Source organism: Lepisma saccharinum, chromosome 29, assembly GCF_977018435.1.
Source record: "Lepisma saccharinum chromosome 29, izLepSacc3.1, whole genome shotgun sequence".
NCBI lineage: Eukaryota > Metazoa > Arthropoda > Insecta > Zygentoma > Lepismatidae > Lepisma > Lepisma saccharinum.
In genome coordinates, this window is record NC_139257.1 from 39,964,776 (window position 1) to 39,984,321 (window position 19,546).

General features: G+C 36.9%; 1 protein-coding gene across 18 annotated transcripts in view; it reads right to left on the bottom strand.

The window, feature by feature from the left end:
* The window catches only part of trol (terribly reduced optic lobes), a 1,072,318-nt gene that overhangs the window by 615,242 nt on the left and 437,530 nt on the right, over nucleotides 1-19,546 (bottom strand). For 15 of the 18 annotated variants that reach the window (XM_083114893.1, XM_083114886.1, XM_083114892.1 and 12 more), the window contains exons 5-7: nucleotides 16,761-16,898; nucleotides 11,100-11,294; nucleotides 8,994-9,110 (exon numbers count right to left, since the gene is read on the bottom strand). In XM_083114893.1, coding sequence (XP_082971019.1) covers nucleotides 8,994-9,110; nucleotides 11,100-11,294; nucleotides 16,761-16,898 — 450 coding nt within the window. The remainder of the gene's footprint in view (nucleotides 1-8,993; nucleotides 9,111-11,099; nucleotides 11,295-16,760; nucleotides 16,899-19,546) is intronic. The other 3 variants (XM_083114888.1, XM_083114890.1, XM_083114896.1) reach the window with 3 other exon arrangements.

Genomic DNA, 19,546 nt, shown 5'->3' on the forward strand with positions numbered 1-19,546 from the left:
CGAAGTGCTGCGCTGTATAACGGCCGTAAAGCAAAACGCTTTCTGCTGCCAATTTCTTCTTTTATTCTTAACAATGGCCAGTGTATTGTTTTACACAAATAAGAAATAATATTGCACGTTTATTTGTCTATTGATGCTACGAAGAACAGAAAAAAAATTAAAACAAATTTAAACATACATTTTCAAAAAACATGCAAATAACCACAAACTATGAAACATCATGTATCAAAATGTGTTTTAAACAAGTCTAAAAAACATGTTTAAAACAGTTTGTTTTAAACGTTTTAATCATTTGTAAAAAAACAAAGCCATGTGTTTTAAACTTTTCAAACAAGTTGTTCTCGAACACATTCAACACTATGAGGCACTCTCCTGAATGCAGAGTTCCCCTAGACTTGCGAGCTGACATGTTTACTACAGAACTACTGGACCGCGAATGAGCAGTCGAGTCGCCCCCTCCCGTGGATGCCCCTCCCCTCCGCGCGTTCATTGGACGAGGCGCACACCCTTCAACATGCGCACAGAACGCGTTCGCGTTCTCTTACTCCAGAGAATCCGGGAAAGGAATACATTGTATATATCACCAATAACAAATCATGCTTTTTTGATAGTATAAACTTGAAGGGCGTGTATCTTATAGTAACGTATGTATTGCGAACGAAGCAACCAAGATTTTCATAAATTTCTTTCTTTCTAAACGGGAAACAATAACTCATTAAATTCAAGAGGGGCCTGTCGTTTACTTTTACCTTTGTTTTATTCTTTTGTGCGTGCTCAACACATACACACATGCCCTCATGTTTCGAAGATATCTCGCGATTTATATTAAGTAGGGACACATTTATTACATAATCTATGCACAGAAAGTACTTTAAAAATTGTATGGTTCAGGAGACAAAAAGAAGCAAAAATGCTTTCCACTTGATATGCATGTTAAGGGGTTGGCAATACTGCCGATTCTCTCATTGTCTGCGATACGAAGAGCTTGGTGGTTCAGGCAAGACTGGCACGGATGATTCTGTGCTCCGTTCTCGCGCGGATTAATACATAAAACCTGCTGCAAACTTAACCTGAGACGGACATACCCTTAGACCAAAACGGGCAGTGCGCTTTTTCATGAATTCCGAAACCTTTCATTGTGACGTCAGCTTTCTTCACTTACTAAAGAACACGTGAAAAAAATTAAACTACCAACTTAAATCAAGACAGTTAAAAAATGTAACAATAGGTCTAGGTCGAGACAGATTTTCCTTGCACTCTGCAATCAAATATCGAACAGTATATTTAAATTATCCTCCAATATCTACGAGAAATATCAGAGTTTATAAGCATTTATAATGGTTAAATTGTTTACGCAGTTAGTAAATTAAAAAGGTTTCTTTCATGGATATAAAGGCGGTGAATAATAATAAGATTGATAAATTGATTGGGTGCTTTAAGTCCACTTTATGCACAGTAAGGCTCATCGGGACTGGACCTATAGTTTAAAGTGGGATCCGAACCGCTTTCTGATTCCACCGGATATCGAACCCGGGACCCCTTGATTACAAGGTGACAACCACTGCGCTATAGGGGAGGCCCAATAATAAGAATGATTTTGATATTTATGAAAACTCATAAAAGTCGAACTTTGATTGGACTAAAATTGTACGAGATTAGTTTTGTAAGCATCGTTCATTTAATACAAGATTTAATAATAATAATAATGATAATGATTCCAGACTAAACTTTTTCTAGAATGTAGATTTCGGGAGGGAAAACTGGATAATGAGTGGTTTTGTGATTTCTTGCCATGTTCATCTCTGGTTTCCAACCATATGTTGGATTTCGAAATAGCAATTTTATTGGAGAAATAAAATAATCTTGGTTGGCAAAACTAGCAGTCCATAACTTTGAGTGCATGCACACGCAAGCAACATGTGGCCGGCCACATACTAGGCACAATTTCCCTCTGAAAATCTACTTTCAACTGTAAACTTCGTTTCACCTGGCAACACTGGTATTGTTTCACCTGGCAACACTGAGTGACATCCCATATCTGGACTAGAGTATCCCGATATTAAAACTTTCCGCTCGTTCTGGTCATCAGAATTTGTCTACTTCCGGTTGTAATTCCTAAATACACACATAACCAACATATCTTGTGTACTGGAATACAATGGAAAATTTCTTAGGGGTTGGCAACCTTGAAATGCAAAAACAATCTACTTTTTTTTTCTTACTTCCACCGCTTAAGGGGGCTGTCCATCAGTCATTCGAGCTTTGCACGTTCACAGAAAGAAACGTGACGCATCAAACAAAAGAAAGTCAATCAGCGTCACAAGCAATAATGAACTAGTTCTTGTAAGGTAAGTGCCGTGTTCTTTGAAGTTGTTAAAAAGGGGAGTGGCGTAGCAGTGTTCTCATTGACGGAAGTCTGTTTAGTCGATACAGTAGGAAGAATAAAATAGGGAGCGAACAGATACCCCTGCAGATATGCTTAACGATTCCCACCGATACCGATGATTGAAAATTGCAACAATAATTAGAAGTTGTTCAAAATATTAATTAATATTAGTGGACGAGTATTCCATTCCAATTGTAAGCATGACTTTACAAGAGTTTTGCTATAAAATATTAAAAAATACATCAAGATATATAAATGCATGTTATGTAATCATAAAATACATTTTTTCACGTAATATTTGTACAAAAATAATGCATAAGATTCCGCGAAAGTGTTGAGTGGCAGACTCCGTGAAGGATCAAAACGCCGGAAAGTATCGGAGGGGAGGGAAGGAGGGAAGGGGGAGAGAGAGGAGGGGTAAGAGAGAGAGTGTGGAGGGGTTATAGAGGAGGGGCAAGAGAGAGAGAGTGGAGGGGTTATAGAGAGAGAGAGAGTGGAGGGGTTATAGAGAGGAGGGGCAAGAGAGAGAGAGAGAGAGAGAGAGAGAGAGAGAGAGAGAGAGAGAGAGAGAGAGAGATAGAGTGGAGGGGTTATAGAGAGAGAGAGAGAGTGGAGGGGTTATAGAGAGGAGGGGCAAGAGAGAGAGAGAGTGGAGGGGTTATAGAGAGGGGGGTTATAGAGAGGAGGGGTAAGCGAGAGAGAGAGTGTAGGAGTTATAGAGAGGAGGGGTTAGAGAGAGGGGAGGGGTTAGAGAGAGGGGAGGGGTTATAGAGAGGGGAGGGGTTATAGAGAGTGCAGGGGTTATATATAGAGAGAGTGGAGGGGTTATAGAGAGGAGGGGCAAGAGAGAGAGAGTTGAGAGGTTATCGAGAGGAGGGGTGAGAGAGAGAGGGGAGGAGGGGTAAAAGAGAGGGGGAGGAGGGGTTAGAGAGAGAAAGGAGAAGGGAAAGAGAGAGAGAGGGGGGAAAGAGACAGGAGGGGAAAGAGAGAAAGGGAGGGAGAGAAAGAGATTGAACTGCTCCACTTTATGCATAATAAGGATAATTAGGGCTGGACCTACAGTTTAAAGTGGGATCCAAACCACTATGTGCCTTCACCAGGTATCGAACACGGGACTCCTTGATTACAATGCGACGACGCAACCACTGCGCCATCGGGGAGATGGAAACAGAGAGAGACCGAGACGATCTTGTAAAGTACAAATCGAGAACAAGAGCAAACCCTTCGTGTCTTGTCGAGACTCAGAACGAGAGAAACCTATGTAATATCGAGATGAAAACAAACCCAAGCGTCGAAAACTCTAGGTCTCGTTAGAGATTTTGGAACGATATTTGAGAAAGAAAAAAAGCTAAGCCAAATATGCTTTACTATGAGATTTCCACAGACAACCAGTGATGTGCGTCTACGCGTAAACAACGATAGTTTACATCCTACACGTAGACTACTTTATACACGTAGATTACGTAATCTATGAAAACAACATTTCGAAAGATGATTACTTAGCAAAGGGCGCCGTGGAATTAAAAGAAAATTATATACTGTGTATCAGTTGCTGATGTGTGAAGGGAACTTTTCATACTCTTTCTTCCAAATTCGAACAATTTCTCACCAAGGAAAAAACCTAACATAGGTAATATTCTAGTGTTTTATGGGAAAAAGACCACTCTTGCCTCACGACTGCCATCTGTTGTTTTTTTTTTTTTGCATACTATTTATCTTCTTCCATAGTTGATAGTAGAAGAGAAGAGAAATTTTGTTTTAAATAGGATTCGTTTCATTTCGTTAGGAACCAGTATAGTTGAAAATTTCACTTTCCTTCCATGAAAGCCTTGAAAATTAATTTTAATGCACTTTAGATTGTCTACGTAGTCTATGTAAACTACAACCCAATGTAATCTACGCGTAGATTACGTGTAGACGACGTATGTAGACGTAAACTTATAGTCTACGGCACATCACTGCAGACAACACAAGCGGATATCTACCTGATTGTACAGTCTCAGACCCTTCTGGGTTGTAGCAACACCAGTGAATTTCAATTAAATAATTACAACCAGAAGTGTCCGCGACTGTACATAAAGTTAATATGTTAGGTGGCAATTGAGAGTCTATGCTGTATGATTGTACAGTCACGGACAGTTCTGAGTTGTAACTCATTCACTTTCAATAGAATGGCTGCAACGCAGAAGTGTCCGTGACTGTACATGTTCTGGATGAAATCACGTTTTCCGGGGTTCGTCGATACGAGGTGTGAAGTGGAATAACTTTATTGAGAAAACGACCACGCCTCTATAAGCTGTGAAAGTTTGTGCGGTGAATATCTGTTGTTCATACTACAGCTCACAGGCGGCGATTGGGTTCCAAAACTTGGGGGGGGGGGAAGGTGCCAAACCTAGGGGGGAAAGGACAGCTTACTTTCCCTTGGTAGGTAAGGTTTGGCATAGTGCTGGGGCAAAAGTGGCAAAAAGTAGGGGGCATTGCCCCCTCGCACCCCTAATCGCCGCCACTGCCACAGCTATATTTCGAGACTCGAAACAATGCCGAGTCTTTCTCGTTTCGATATGTCATAATATTTTGTGAGTAAAAGGCCGGTAATATTATAAAAAACAGTAAGTAATAGATTTGTTATTGATTAAAATTACTATCTAGGATCCTATGGCAAGTATAACGGAAACAAATTTGGATTTTAAAAAATGAATGTGTACCTTACAGCCAGTGATGTGCGTCTACGCGTAAACAACGATAGTCTACATTCTACACGTAGACTATTTTATATACGTAGATTACGTAATCTATGTAAACAACATGGCGAAAGGTGATAACTTAGCAAAGGCCACAGTGGAATTAAAAGAAAATTATACTGCGTATCAGTTGCTGATGTGGAACAATAACTTTTCATTCTCTTTCTTCCAAATTCGAACAATTTCTCACCTAGGAAGAAACCTAATATAGGAAATATTTAGTGTTTTATGCGAAAAATACTACTCTTGGCTCACCACTGCCATCTGTTGTTTTTTGCATACTCTTTATCTTCATCCATAGTTTATAATAGAACAGACGAGAAATTTTGTTGTAAATAGGGTTATTTTCATTTCGTTAGCAACCAATACAGTTGAAAATGTCACTTTCCTTTCATGAAACCCTTGAAAATTAATTTTAATGCACATTAGATTGTCTACGTAGTCTATGTAAACTACAACCCAATGTAATCTACGCGTAGATTACGTGTAGACAACGCATGTAGACGTAAACTTATAGTCTACGGCACATCACTGCTTACAGCACTTGAATGCTAAAAAAGGGAGTAACTGCCAATTCTTACACAAGTTATTGTTTATGAACTACAGACAGAACGTAAAAATCAAGAAAGAGGTCAATAATGTGTGGAGCTTAATGTTACATGTAGTCTTTATGCAGTTCATCACAGCAGCATGGCCTGCCTTTAACTTCAAGTAGTAACAGCGTCTACCAATCCCCCCCCCCTCCCCCTTATCCATCACCTTAGAAGACTTCAATAATGTATACGCAACAATCCATCATTCTTGTCAAGGATACTTTACCGCCAGGCACGAGGAATTGTGGACATAGTTGATCGATATTCATTTGCTTTCTGCTAGAAGAGGAAAAAATATGTAAAAGGTTTCTTCATTTTGCTGACGCCTGCATAAAAAGGTCGAGAACGAAAAATCATCCTTGACGGCCGACATTTGCTATGTACTTGACAGACAACTGTAACCTAGATGTTTCCCCCCTTTTTTTGCTCGATAAAGAAGTGTTGCCAAGTACAGTTTGTATAAATATCGTAGCGTGTGCCTATAAACGTGCAAGGCTAAAAAGGTACATTAAAAAAAGGACAAGAAAATTAACGAAATATCTTGCACAAACCGCAAGGATATATTAGAAATAAAACTCGCACACGCTCCTATGTTACACAAAAAGGCTTTCCGATGAAAGAACATAATGAAGTAAAATAAAAAAAACAAAAGAAAGATGATGGGACGTCGACAGCGACATCTGGCCGTGGGTGCGAAAAACTTGACGCGCATCATCTCTTGACAGGCCGACGACACGACCTCCAACCTTCATACCCACGGAAAACCGAAAAGAATGAAAGGAAAAGATTATCCAAGAATGTGAAATGAGTAACAGTTGTAGAAAGACATGCAAAAATACAAGATGGTTCTACAAAGTGGCTTACATATCTCATATTCCTGTCAGCAGAGAACTTTCACTCGACACATTATCATCGTGTGACGTACTTCAAGTTCGCTTTTTATACCAGGTTTTCATCACATGTATGATGTGTTATTATTAGTTTCGAACTTTTGAAATAAGAGCAAATAAAAATTCTATGTTCCTGTGTTGAATACAATCACTCGTTCAAACCTTTCAGCGTGCATTTTAGCAAGAATATCACTGACTTATTGAGAACTTGTGATATAACTAATTCTTTGGACTAGATTCTCACAATTTCCCGATGGAATTTGAACGAAAATCAACTTTATGTTTAGCAGTTTTTAAAATTGATTTATTTTGTGCACATTTCGAGAGGAGGATCTAGGGCGACCAGTTTTTTCTTCCCCCTTTAAAGATAAACCGTTACATGTCACCAAGTAAGTCAAACAAAAATACATTTCAATGACTCGAAACATGTGTACATTTTCTGGATACATTTACGTGTATTTCACACAACAATGGTGCTTACAGTACAAGTAAAATCAAGTGAAAAATAATAAATGTAAGGAAAATAGTCCCAGATAAAACGTCTTTACAAAGGGATGTATTCGTTATTCACTTTTCTTGCAACGTTTATTTCAATCATTGCATTGCGATGAACCCATGAATAGAAAAATATACATTTCTTAAAAATTTGATGTTAGGCAACATTTGTTTGTGAAACAATCAAACCTTGCACAGTAATTAATTAAGTTTAGCGTCACAAAGTGTTGTATAAATGTTATAGAATGTGGAATATGTGTCACATATCGCATGGGTTACATTATATGCGCAATTTATCAGTTTGGTAATTCACCGGGTCCTTCATTACAGTTAATTTCTGACTGTACACTCCTTGTCACGAAATTTAACATTAAATGAATTTAAACCTCTCAAGTATTAACGTGTATTCCTTACGGAAATTGAGTATCGCAAAATCAGGGAATAACGTCATAATTTTGTTTCTTCAAGTATCCCTTGCACTGCCTTGTCACGGTAAAATGCAGGGGGACTCAGTTGGTCGTTCTTGAAATAATGATCAGCTTGTCTGCGAAATTTCTTGCACTAAACGATTTTACCATGAAAAAGTCTTACATTACAATATTATAATTTTCAGTTGATAATGACGTTCCCGCGGATGAAGATGTTGCCGAATTATTGAACACAACAATAAAAGCTCAGCCATTCTTCCAGATGTTTACACGGCAGGTTACCGTCTCATACTGATGCGTGGCGCTGCTTGCAGTGGCGCTGCTTGCAGAGAGCAATGATACGTATCGTATCTGGCCGGAGCGGCAAGTGCGTTGTTGTCGGGGAGCGAGCCCCGTTGCGATTTGTATCCAAAAACTTTCGGTAGTTGGGTAGGTGAGAGTTTGAAAAGGACACACTCACCATATGTAAAATACATGTTTAATACCGCACACATATGTTTAGATACATAACACATTCCTTGTCGAGCAGATGACAAAGGATAATTCTGCATACACAAAACGACGTCATGCAACCATGATTGCTGCGCACTCGAAGACAAGTGTTGCCAACACCTATTTGGCAAATATCATTTACAAAAAATGTCTTGGCCGCCATGTTGGATCCAAGGCCAAGAGTTGTTTACATGTGTCTCAGCACGACATATGTTGACATTGGATACTAGGCCCACAACAAGCTAGCCACGCTGTTGAATACATTAAATTTCGTGCTGAAGGATTACGCGCGGGATATAATATTATTATTTCTTACCTGTAAACATTGCTTACAATGTTTAAATGCACGCCACTGCTGTATACTCACTCATACAAAGAACAAAAGTCTGTATATATCAGGATCATTTAATGTTTCACCAAATCGTCAAAAATTGCATCTATGTTCAAGGGATTTACTTTCTATAAACGATTGATACACTTAATGGTAAGTATTCCAGTTATACAGGAGGAACTAGTTCCATGTGAAAGAAAACCTCTGAAAGTTTCACATTCCTTAAAGATGCTCAATGTGAGCTCCTTTGTAGGCTGACAAGCGTATCTGTCTGTTCATTCCATACTCTTTCTAACATGCACTTGTCACTTACCTCGATAGCTGAAGTAATTCTCAACTTCGATGAAAACTGGAAAATCACACAAAAGCTATTTTGGTGAGAAACGGTATTTCTGACAGTGGCGGAACCTAACGGTGGAGACAGCTACTGTAGAGATTTACAGCTAATTTTTAAATACCCGAAACTGTGAATTTTCGCAGATACTGATTATGAATGGTTATTAGTCTTATCATATTTATCGCAACAGAATAAGCGACGACGTTCCTAAGATAATACATAGCATGTTTCATCATTTACACTGGAAAAACAAATCGCTGAAATGCATGCAAGATGAAAAATATCGTAATTGGTACTTACCAGCTGTTCCACAGTCCTCTTCATCTGTCCTGTCGTTGCAGTCTTCGATTCCGTCGCATCTCTTTTCGGTTGGTAAGCATCGACTGATGTCGCATAGGAACTCTGTACCACTACAACCTGTGCAAAACAGATTAGTATTACCACAAGTTGCTTAACACAACGTCACTGCATGCAAAATATACAAGAGCTACATTCAATTTACTGAAAGCGTCATACACTTCCATAGAAGTGATCCAAACAAACTAGAGTTCAAGTAATTTATATTTAAACTGAAGTTTCATCACTACACGAATTCACCTTTGACCTACTCCGGAACTACTTCAAATCTAAGATTACAACTTCGAATTTTGATAGTATCCTTAACATCAATTTATCTACGTGAACAATATTACAGTACTTCATATTATATTTTAGCTTTTAGAATTACTAATATATTACGCTGTTGTAATTTAGATGTTTTATTGCTATTAATGACGACCTCAATAATATTGATCCAATGTAATTTATCGTAGAAAATTGACAAATTTCACTGCATGAAATGTATTAGATAATGTAGTAAGCAAATTTAGGTGTTCTAAAATGAATTTATTCAAATTTTGTCTTGTATAGTGTCTCCCTTGTGTGGATTTTCTCCATATTTTATCCTTGTATAGATTATTTTCTCCAAAATAGATCCGAGGCGCCGAAGGTTGACATAAGAATAGAAGATAGTAGTCAAATTAGATCGGTTTGTAGACAAGAACTAAATACATACCTCACAAATACATCTTCTCTGTCTCCAAGAAACATTAGGCGTAATTCCAGGTTTTCCAGCGTAAATTCCCCTAATTTCCAGGCCAGTTTTATGCAATAGTATCGCCTATGTTGAAGTAAATCAAAGACAAAGGTAAAGTTCTGTTTCGTGCATTGCTACGCTGCATGAAAGCACATGTTGGGGCCAATGTCAACCGTGGAGATGCTAGGTGGATATACAGCATACCGATGTAGTGAGTTTGTCTGGCTTAAAAGTATAATGAAAGAAAAAATCATAACGTGTAATATTTAACCAATAGCATAATAACCCGTATGTAGTTTGAAAGATAATGTTTTTCTTGACATGCTTCCAAAATGTCGGCACTCATTAGGTTGCGCATGCGCATCCACCGTGATTCCCCCAAGGAGAATGTGTGGTGCGCATTGATGCAGAATAGGGTCATAGGTCCATTCTTCTTCGCGGAACGAACTGTCAATGCAAGAACATACCTGGACATGCTGCAGTGTATGCTTTATCTCAGCTTCCATGATGTGATCTTAAAGCAAGACTGAGCACAGTGTCTTTAGGGGCAAGGAGTGAGGGATTTCCTGCATCGTGAGTTTCCTGGACGCTGGATTGGAAGAGGTGTTCCTATCGCTTGGCCCTCTAGATACCCGGACATAACTCCGCTTCACTTTTTTCGTGTGAGGTTTTGTAAAGTCTCAAGTATACCAAACACGAGTTCGTGACCTTCCTGATAATGATGCACATACCTATCAAAGTGTATTAGGTATGTAAAAACCCCTAAGGAGTAAAGGCGGCCGGAGCGTGGGCTGATCACATCACCTCCACAACAGCCTAGATCGAGAATGTATGGCGCCCTGCCCCCACATCCCTAAATGTGCCTTCACGGCACGGTGCTATAAGCATGGAGAACTTTACTTATAGGTAGAAGAAAACTGCATGGAAATATCTTAATATACTAACAAGTTATTATTTTTCCTTTACTATACTTTTAAGCCGGACACACCTATTTACTCGAACCGGACGAATGCAACGTCGGCCACTCACACCGAAGAGTCTATTCAGTGGCGCTGCCACCGTCCAAAAGTGGAACTAACAACTTCAAAGCTCACGAAGATGGGTCTAAATAATGCGTACTGCCTAGCAAACAAGTAAATGTTTTAATGGCGACTGTGACTGCTTGAAAATTATGGACCCATGATTACAATTGAATTCGTGGAAACGTGTTTCATTTAGATTCTACTCAGTACTTAAATTATAATCGCGATTCCTTCTTAGGAACAAATTACGAAGCACTTCTTTAAGACACACAGTGTTAGAATCGACAAGACTGTTAAAAGGTAAAGTACCAGTTGAAGGACAGTCTTCCTCATCCGTGCCATCAGGACAGTCGGGTATCCCATCACACATCTGATCGTCGCAAATGAAATAGGAACCATCAGGGCATTGCACCTTGTCGTCCGCCCGGCATCTGTCCTCTCGTTCTGGAGGCACCACAGGCAGCACCACTTCCACACCCTCCCCTGGAGTGGTTGGCTGGGTAGCTGAGACATGCAAATCAACCTTTTCAGTTCAGCATGCAGAAATGTACAAGCACTTGTATATGGCAGTTTGAAGGAGATAAAAAAAAGTTGAATTTACAAGGAAATAGAGGAAAAATGCATGCGACCCTTTTTTTCTTTTTCTTTTTGAAGGATATAAGTAAATTTGTTTTGCATGCATTAGAGGTTCACTTGTTTCTCTCAAAAAAGAGAAGTTTTGCTTTCAAAAAAATGAGAGTAACTTCGAGTTTGCATAGAAGTTAGCACAGAAACTTACCTGCTTGCTTCGGAGTTTAGAGAAACTAAAATAAAAAATAAAAATCCATTCTTATTTTTGCACCAGTAGTCTTCATAATCACTTCAGTGCAATAAAGTTGTTGTACGTTATGTACATTGTGGCGGTAATCCCAAATAAAAGGTAATAAAAATGTACATGGTTTCTTCAAGTTTTAAAAATGGCGCAGTCATCTGTAAAGCACTTGCCGAGATGATATTTCTGACAAACTTCCTTTTGGAAAATGTCAAATTTAGAAGAATTCATTTTTATCATAATGTGGTGTAAAATTGTAGGAGAAAAAATGGATTTCAATTAGGCACGGTTCATATAACAATCATACCGAATTCGATTATACACTATAACTCTGCCTAAATATAGGTTAACCTTCTTTTTTCCTGTTTCCTTTCAATAAGATGATTTACAATACATTTTCATCCACTTTTCTTTGAATCTTCGAAAAACTCTAAAGTTATTTAATGATAAAAATATTCAGATGATATTTTTGAACTTTAAAGTCTAAAGAGTCTTACACATACAACAAATGCAAACTTTCCTTCAAGCCAATACATATTGCGAACAGTAATCATTGCAATCTAACAAAGCTCTGGCGATTTAGAAACCTGTCAGTTTTTCGGTACTACTTTAGTCTAATAGTTATTGATAAAGACTAACTCAAAGTTCAGGAGAGATTCGCATGTGTGTATGAAATCATTCAGTAACGCACGCATGTTATATTAATAGTTGTGTAAGAAATGCATGTATTATACGTAATTGTTTGTCACAGCACATTGGAAATCATTTTCACATATTTGAATCGTACAGATTTTCACATGGGAACTTGCAGTACTTAAAAATCCGACCCCAAATTATGGTATGGGAATGTGTACTTGTGTTTAGCATGGTACCTTGTTATAGTGCGCACTTCCAGGATAGTTTCAATACAAACTCTTAGCAAACTCAAAGATACTCATCCTATATTCCTACTGACAAGGGTATGAAGTCACATGCTTTCAGAAAAAAATAGTATGGTAATCATTATAGTATAAGGCAATTTCATAACTATGTTTAACAGGCTGTAAGAAACTTCTTGATGTTTTAGCACCACTGTGATGTCAAAAGCAGTTCAATTGTACTCTACTAATTGTCAACCATAGTTATAAAATGCATAATACGTAGTAAAACTGAATATAGAGATATGACACAAACACACACTTCAGACATAAGATACCCTGAAAATAGTATGTACAAGCGCATAACAGAAAATATGCTATCATATACAATGTATATAAAACTAAATATATAGCACATTTAAGACATAACAATAGCAGATATAAATTATAGTAACATTTCATTCAACATATGTCATGCTAATTTAATGTAGACATTTCACAAATTCACAAAACGTAAGAGAGCTGCATGCAGAAATGCATAATCGGATACGTGCATCATTCAAATTAGTTAGAATTATAAAATAGTAAAAACTTATGATGGAAATTGTGGAACTTATGTAAAAAGAGCGCGAAGAAATCAATTTCCTTGGTTTTCTGATGTAACGCTAACGCTGTGAACTGTGCATATAAAGCATGAAATTGAAATTTAAAAAAATGAGTGTTCACTTAATACTTTTAAAATTTTGTAGAAAAAATACTGCCTAAGTGTAATATTTTATGCAATTTTACATATATAGCTGGCTGAACTTGGCCAAGTTGGCAGTGAGATTGTATTTATGTTTTGTAGTGTTGATTACTAGGGGTTCTACAAATACATGCTTGGTTCATCCCTTTACAAATATTCACCAATAGTTCAAATATATACATTACTGCCAGTGTGTTAGATTTAAACATTCTATTACTTTTGGGCATAGTATACACACATCAGAAGACCAGGGAAAATATGCAGGCAAATAACCATTTCACCAGGTAGCAACATAACTCATGCAAAGTATGCATTCTATGAATAATCCGGCAATAGCAGTAGCATGCTGTAGTTTTCAATATACTTCAAAAGTAAGAAATTCCCCTGATGTAGAATTCCTCTTCGTTAGTTATTCGACTCTTCTGTTTACTTGAATATCATACAGTTGCTAAATATATCGTTCGCGATTTTTACTTAGGTCTTGAGTATGAATGCATGGTAAAAGGTATATTCTGGGAAAATAAAAATACATGATTTCCTGATATAGTAAAAAATTCTAAGCATCTGCGCATTGTAGTCTACAGCCAATAATTTTAAGGTATTCATATGACATGCTCCCTACCACTGTACCTTGTAACCAAGACTGAAAAATCATAGAAAAATATATTTTCTTCGCACATTCTGCATTTTATATGCAAGAATGCAGCATAACAGCATACACCAGAACGTTGAAAAGATTCATGATGGGAATAACAATGATGGTGAGGTATAATTAAAGATAAATTCCATGATTCAGGATTGAAGAAAATAATGGTCCAGATACAAAAAAAAAAGTACTGGTACTGCTTCTGTTTGTTATTGCATCTTTGTTTCTCTCTGCATTTACCATACTTTCGTTATTGTCCCATACTTTCAAATAAACATGAGTTTCTGGGCTATCATCCATTACAACTTTTATTTCTTTATGAAAACTGACATGGGACGAAGTGAGGTTTACTTGTACATACTGAAATAATTTGTAAAACAGCTGACGAAATAATGGAAGATTTTTTTAGATACATGTCACGCATGAAATTAAGTCATCTCGAAAATTCTTCACATGAGAGTTTACTGAAAGAATAAGTATACAGCAACAAACTTCGTACAATTTCGTCCTGAAAGTCTAAGTGGGAAGTTTTTGCCATTATAGTGGTAATTTGAAAATGCGTTTCAAAATTTGCAGCGTGCAGTAGCTGCGAGGGGGGTTGTGGCATATTTTCAGATCTGCCATAGCAAGAATTTGTGCATGTAAATTTATTTAGCAGATTATAAAGAAATAGAATATTTAGATACAATTGCAGGCTCTACAGGAAGAATCAGCATGTACCAGCACAGTGTTTGGAACTAATCAATCACAGGAAGTAGCGATCTGGAAACAATGAGTAGGACAGAAAAAAAATTCCAAACGGATTTCCTCAGAATTCAATTTTCGAACAACAAACGGCATCCTTGCTAGATTTTCACCTAAAACCGAAACATGGTCTGCCTAACCTACTGTACTTCGCCTGGCACAATTCACAACTACGAAATAGGTTGCTTTGAAACTTTTAATATCGCAATTCAGCAAACCGAATCAATTCCTGACTAGTCTTAAAATTACTTATCACAACATTTATTTCGATCTGTTCCCACTCAATTACGAGTTAAAATTGAACATTTGCAATAAAATGTAAAGCAGACAACAAAGGCGATTGAAAAAAACAACATATAATCAAATCGTAAGATTTGCGAGAACATGATTTTCTTGTTTTGCAAATTTCAGGTGTATCTTTAGAAATTATTTACAGGGCTATCCAATAAATTTAATCGCAGCCTCATATCTTCCCAAAGGATTTATTAGCTAGGATTAGTGTTTCGCTTGAAAGCCATGTAAATTATTATTACCACCAGAAATCTTATTTAATTCTTACGCATTAAAATTGAAAGCAGAAATGGACGCATGAAAATTCTAAGATGTAATTTCTGATGTTAATAATGTAATAATTCTGATGCCGGCAGCAGCAATTAGATATTACAAATAAAATGTATAAATAATGTCTTAAACTGTCAGTATAAAAACCACCAATCTACAAGATACATACCTGCATACTATAGCGTGTAACGCGATTAGATTTTGTTAAACTGAAGTCAAAGATGCCACATTAATAATAATGTTAATGTATATTAACATTTATGTACAACATTAGCTTCATGAGTCATACATTAGAACATTATAACATATTAGTTTGTTTTTACGTAAAATATTTGCAAATGCTGTTAGCTTCCTTCATGATACGTCTATATTCAGGAACGTGACGTGTGGCTTTCTACAGTGGGACAAATTGTACACATGTCTATATTTTCATTGCATATGTTATCAACGTTATTAACTTTTCAGTCCACATGTGTACTTTTCAATTAATGATTTCAATGAAATGTAAGAATTACAAAACGTACGAATTCAATTGAAAGTATTATAACTGTCATAACGTACATATTATACAAGAACCTGCATTAATTTTGTGACACATGTAGGAAAATTAGCTGAGAAATTGCCACATGGTGATGAAAGACACATCTCACGTTCCATTTGCTTAGCAGAGCACCGTATGCCACTTCTAATGCAATACTTCAGTTAAACATATATATATACACACACATACATGAGTATAACCAACATGAACTTATATTAGATTTATTAAATTTAGATTTACACTATTAGCGAAATGTTAAAAAATATACACTACTACTTTCTACATAAAACATTAACACTTCCCTGAAAATAAAATAACATTAATTACATCATTTAAAAACAAGAAATTGAACATATTAAAAATTATATACTTTGTATAATGTAATCTTGCTTAGATGCATTTCATTTACTTGATTTCAAATCAACACCCAACATCAGGTATATCTTTTCGTTGTCGTAAGATGGCAGATTTGTTTATTCTGAAATAGATTATAGGATTCAAGATTGCATGATAGTGTAATTATGACACCATAAATGAAACAGTCATCTGTTTTAAAGCAAAACTTAGATGAACTATTGGAGATAATAAATTTTAAAGCTACATTTTAATCACATGGAACAATTTTAAATTGTGGTTTTGGGTTTTTAACTTTTATACTGATAAATTCTTTTAGTATCCCTCTTCTTGTTGGAGTTTAGTTCTTTGAGAGTCATACTAACAAGTATCTTTCCTGTGCGTTCTACTTTTTTCGAATGTAGGGAAGTCATATAACAACTAACTGACTGTCATTCCTAAATGCGAGGGTTTATTGCCGCAGCAACGTTGCGAAAGTGAGAATGTCCAGTATAGTTGTCCGAAATATACTATTAGCAACGTGGAGTGAAGAATAACCGGGATGCGCAGTCCTTGTGCGCGGTAAAAATCAAGTCCGCTTACTTTTGGATAGCACCGGGAACAAATTTGATTTCTATGCCTTCTTGGGGAGATTTCTCGTTATTACTTTAGGATATTCAGGATGAAAAAGGATCTAGTGTTTACAATGTCCAAACTGTTCTTGATACTTACGGCAACCAATCTCATCGGAACCATCCGAACAATCTCGACGGCCATCGCACCGTTTGCTTGCTGGAAGACATTCACCACTTCTGCAGGTTAATTCCGTCAGTTCGCAGGGTGTTGGTCTCAGGGGACCTACAGGGTGAGCTGCAGGGCGGTTAAGACAGGTGACGAGCAAACAGACATGCAATTTACATGAAACAAGCAGAAAGGGTTGACAGAAAAGGGTGGATTACATGCATCACAGCGGAATACAGACGAGCAGAAGGAAAGGTTACAATATTTAAAGGATAAATAATGCATGGTTTAGGAAACAATTGTTGGTACACAAGCAACAGAACGTGCCGGACAGTAGCATGAGAGAATGTTGTTGTGGTGCAACAACAGAACGTATGTGTGGTGCAACAACAGAACGTGTGTGGTGCAACAACAGAACGTGTGTGGTGCAACAACAGAACGTGTGTGGTGCAAGAACAACATAATGTGTAGAGTGCAAGAACAATAATATTTTGGTGCAAAAACAAAAGAAGGTGTAGAGGGTTAAGAGCAGAATAATACGAAGTATCATGAAATGAAAACATAAGATTTGGGAAAGAGGGCAAACGGGTAAAATAAAAAAGAAAGAAAACAGTCACCAAACAGAATACATAACAAAACATGTTATACTGTATAAAATGAACTACACAAACAACAACAACAAAACATCTACTGCTACCAATACTGAAAAACATAACACTAGCATAACTCAAATATAGCATTCCTTAATAACAAACATTAAACAATATATGTCACTACATTTGCAAAACATCAAAGAACACAACAAAATACAAACATGCAACCAATCTGAAGGAAGTGGACAACTACATAGAAAGTTGTACGGAGAGATGGCGGATGAGTCTAGGAATATTAAAACGTTCCACTAGGGGGATTAATATTTATTAATACGATACTATCAAAAGGAAATTTATGCCAGAATTATATTGTTTTCAAACATGTTGAAATTTTATACATAAATGTTTTGGATCTCTTGTTTACTATTAGATATGGATTGAGCATTCGAGTTATATTGAGCTTCATGTTAATAGAAGTACGTGCGATTCAATAGGCAAATGTTTTAAAATGTTGCCACGAGATCAAGTTGTATATTTGAGCATTTTACATATCTTCTTAAAGAACCGTGGGAGGGTAAATGGGGAGGGGTTTATAACGAAGGGTATACTCAGAAATATTTGTAGGGGGATAAAAATTTGATTGTAAAAGAACTAACAAAAATCTTTTATTTTTTTTTCAGATTTCAGGAAAACTTAATTTCTTATTCTCACATTTTTAGTAACTCTGCAATTAAGAAATTGTTTTTTGAAAATCTGTGGAAAACTTTAGTGTTGGGAATTTGTAAGAATCTTACAAGAATCTTGTCGTAGAAATGTTAATATCTTTTGTAATGGATACACTTGTTCCAAGTCAATAATGGCGTACCTAAATGGATTAAGTGAGAGGATATGAAACGTTAGGGTCTGTTCTTGGGAAGGTTGAAGGAAGATCCCACTACGAACGGCCAGGCCGGTACAGACCGGCATTGGGAAACTGATACAAAAGACATCGAACTGGAGATCCATTCTGCTCGCCGGAATGCCTCTCCGAGAATTAAAACCTGTTGTTGGTTTTCGTCCCCAACTGTCAGCTATTTGACTTGAACGGCCAGTTAAACTTGGACCACGCTCCGGAACCACAACCATACACTTCCCTTCCGATAAGTTCTCACCATTGCTACTGATCTCTGTTACTGCCAACCGTTCATACGATCATGGCAGCACCATCAGGTACGGAAATTAAAGTGATATATTCAACATGTAGAGGAGCCTCATTAAAATAATTTAAATGATAGTAGCTGTAACATATGATCCATATTTTTATGACTTCACCAGTAGAAAATATGTCACTAATATGTTTATTTTTGTGAAAAAGCATAATTTCCTTCTTATTATATGTAATAATGCACCTTGTTTGTAATGTATATCTTTTGTTCATTGTATTTTATGCTCTATTATGAGTAGTTTAATGTATCTTCATGTTTGCGAGAGTGCACTATACGAATTTCTATTTCTAAACACGTATAGATATCAGTTTTGCTGGTAGCATCTTTTTGTAAATAGTGAGTGATTCTGTGTTCTCGAAAATAGTATAAAAGCGAGGATATCGCGTAAGAAATATCACACATTCGCCACGGATCGACGAACCTTTTAAATTTAAAAAGAACTCCTCGGTGTTGTGCATACATTTGGGTATGGTAGTTCGGGGCGCAAGCTAGGCCTATGTGATCATAGGCATGCCGATAGCCACGCGTTGAGTTTATGCGTTTTTAGTTGAGTCAATTCATCGACAAAGCGAAATCCTCGCCTTCGTCTCAAGTATATTTGCATTATAATTGCAATAAATAAAGAATAAAACCTTTCAGTTTATACATACTGCAGAAATGTGGTTTTATTTCTCTGTGCTGTGAATATTGTCTTTGCCTAACACTATCCCTGTACCTGAGAGGAGTCTGTGTACTTCACCAAGTCTCATCGTTCACCGCTGAGTATTATTAAGTTATTATTAATAAATATAATAATACGTTTAATAGTATAATAATACAGACATGAACGTATCACTGTAATGACTAAAGGGTTTCACATAAAGAGGCAGTTGAAACGAAAGGTTTAGAAGAACAAAGTTGTGGAACGAAGAGTATCCAATCTTCTGAAAAGAAAGGTCGTCGTTATGAGTTTATACATATACAAAACCTGAACACTCAC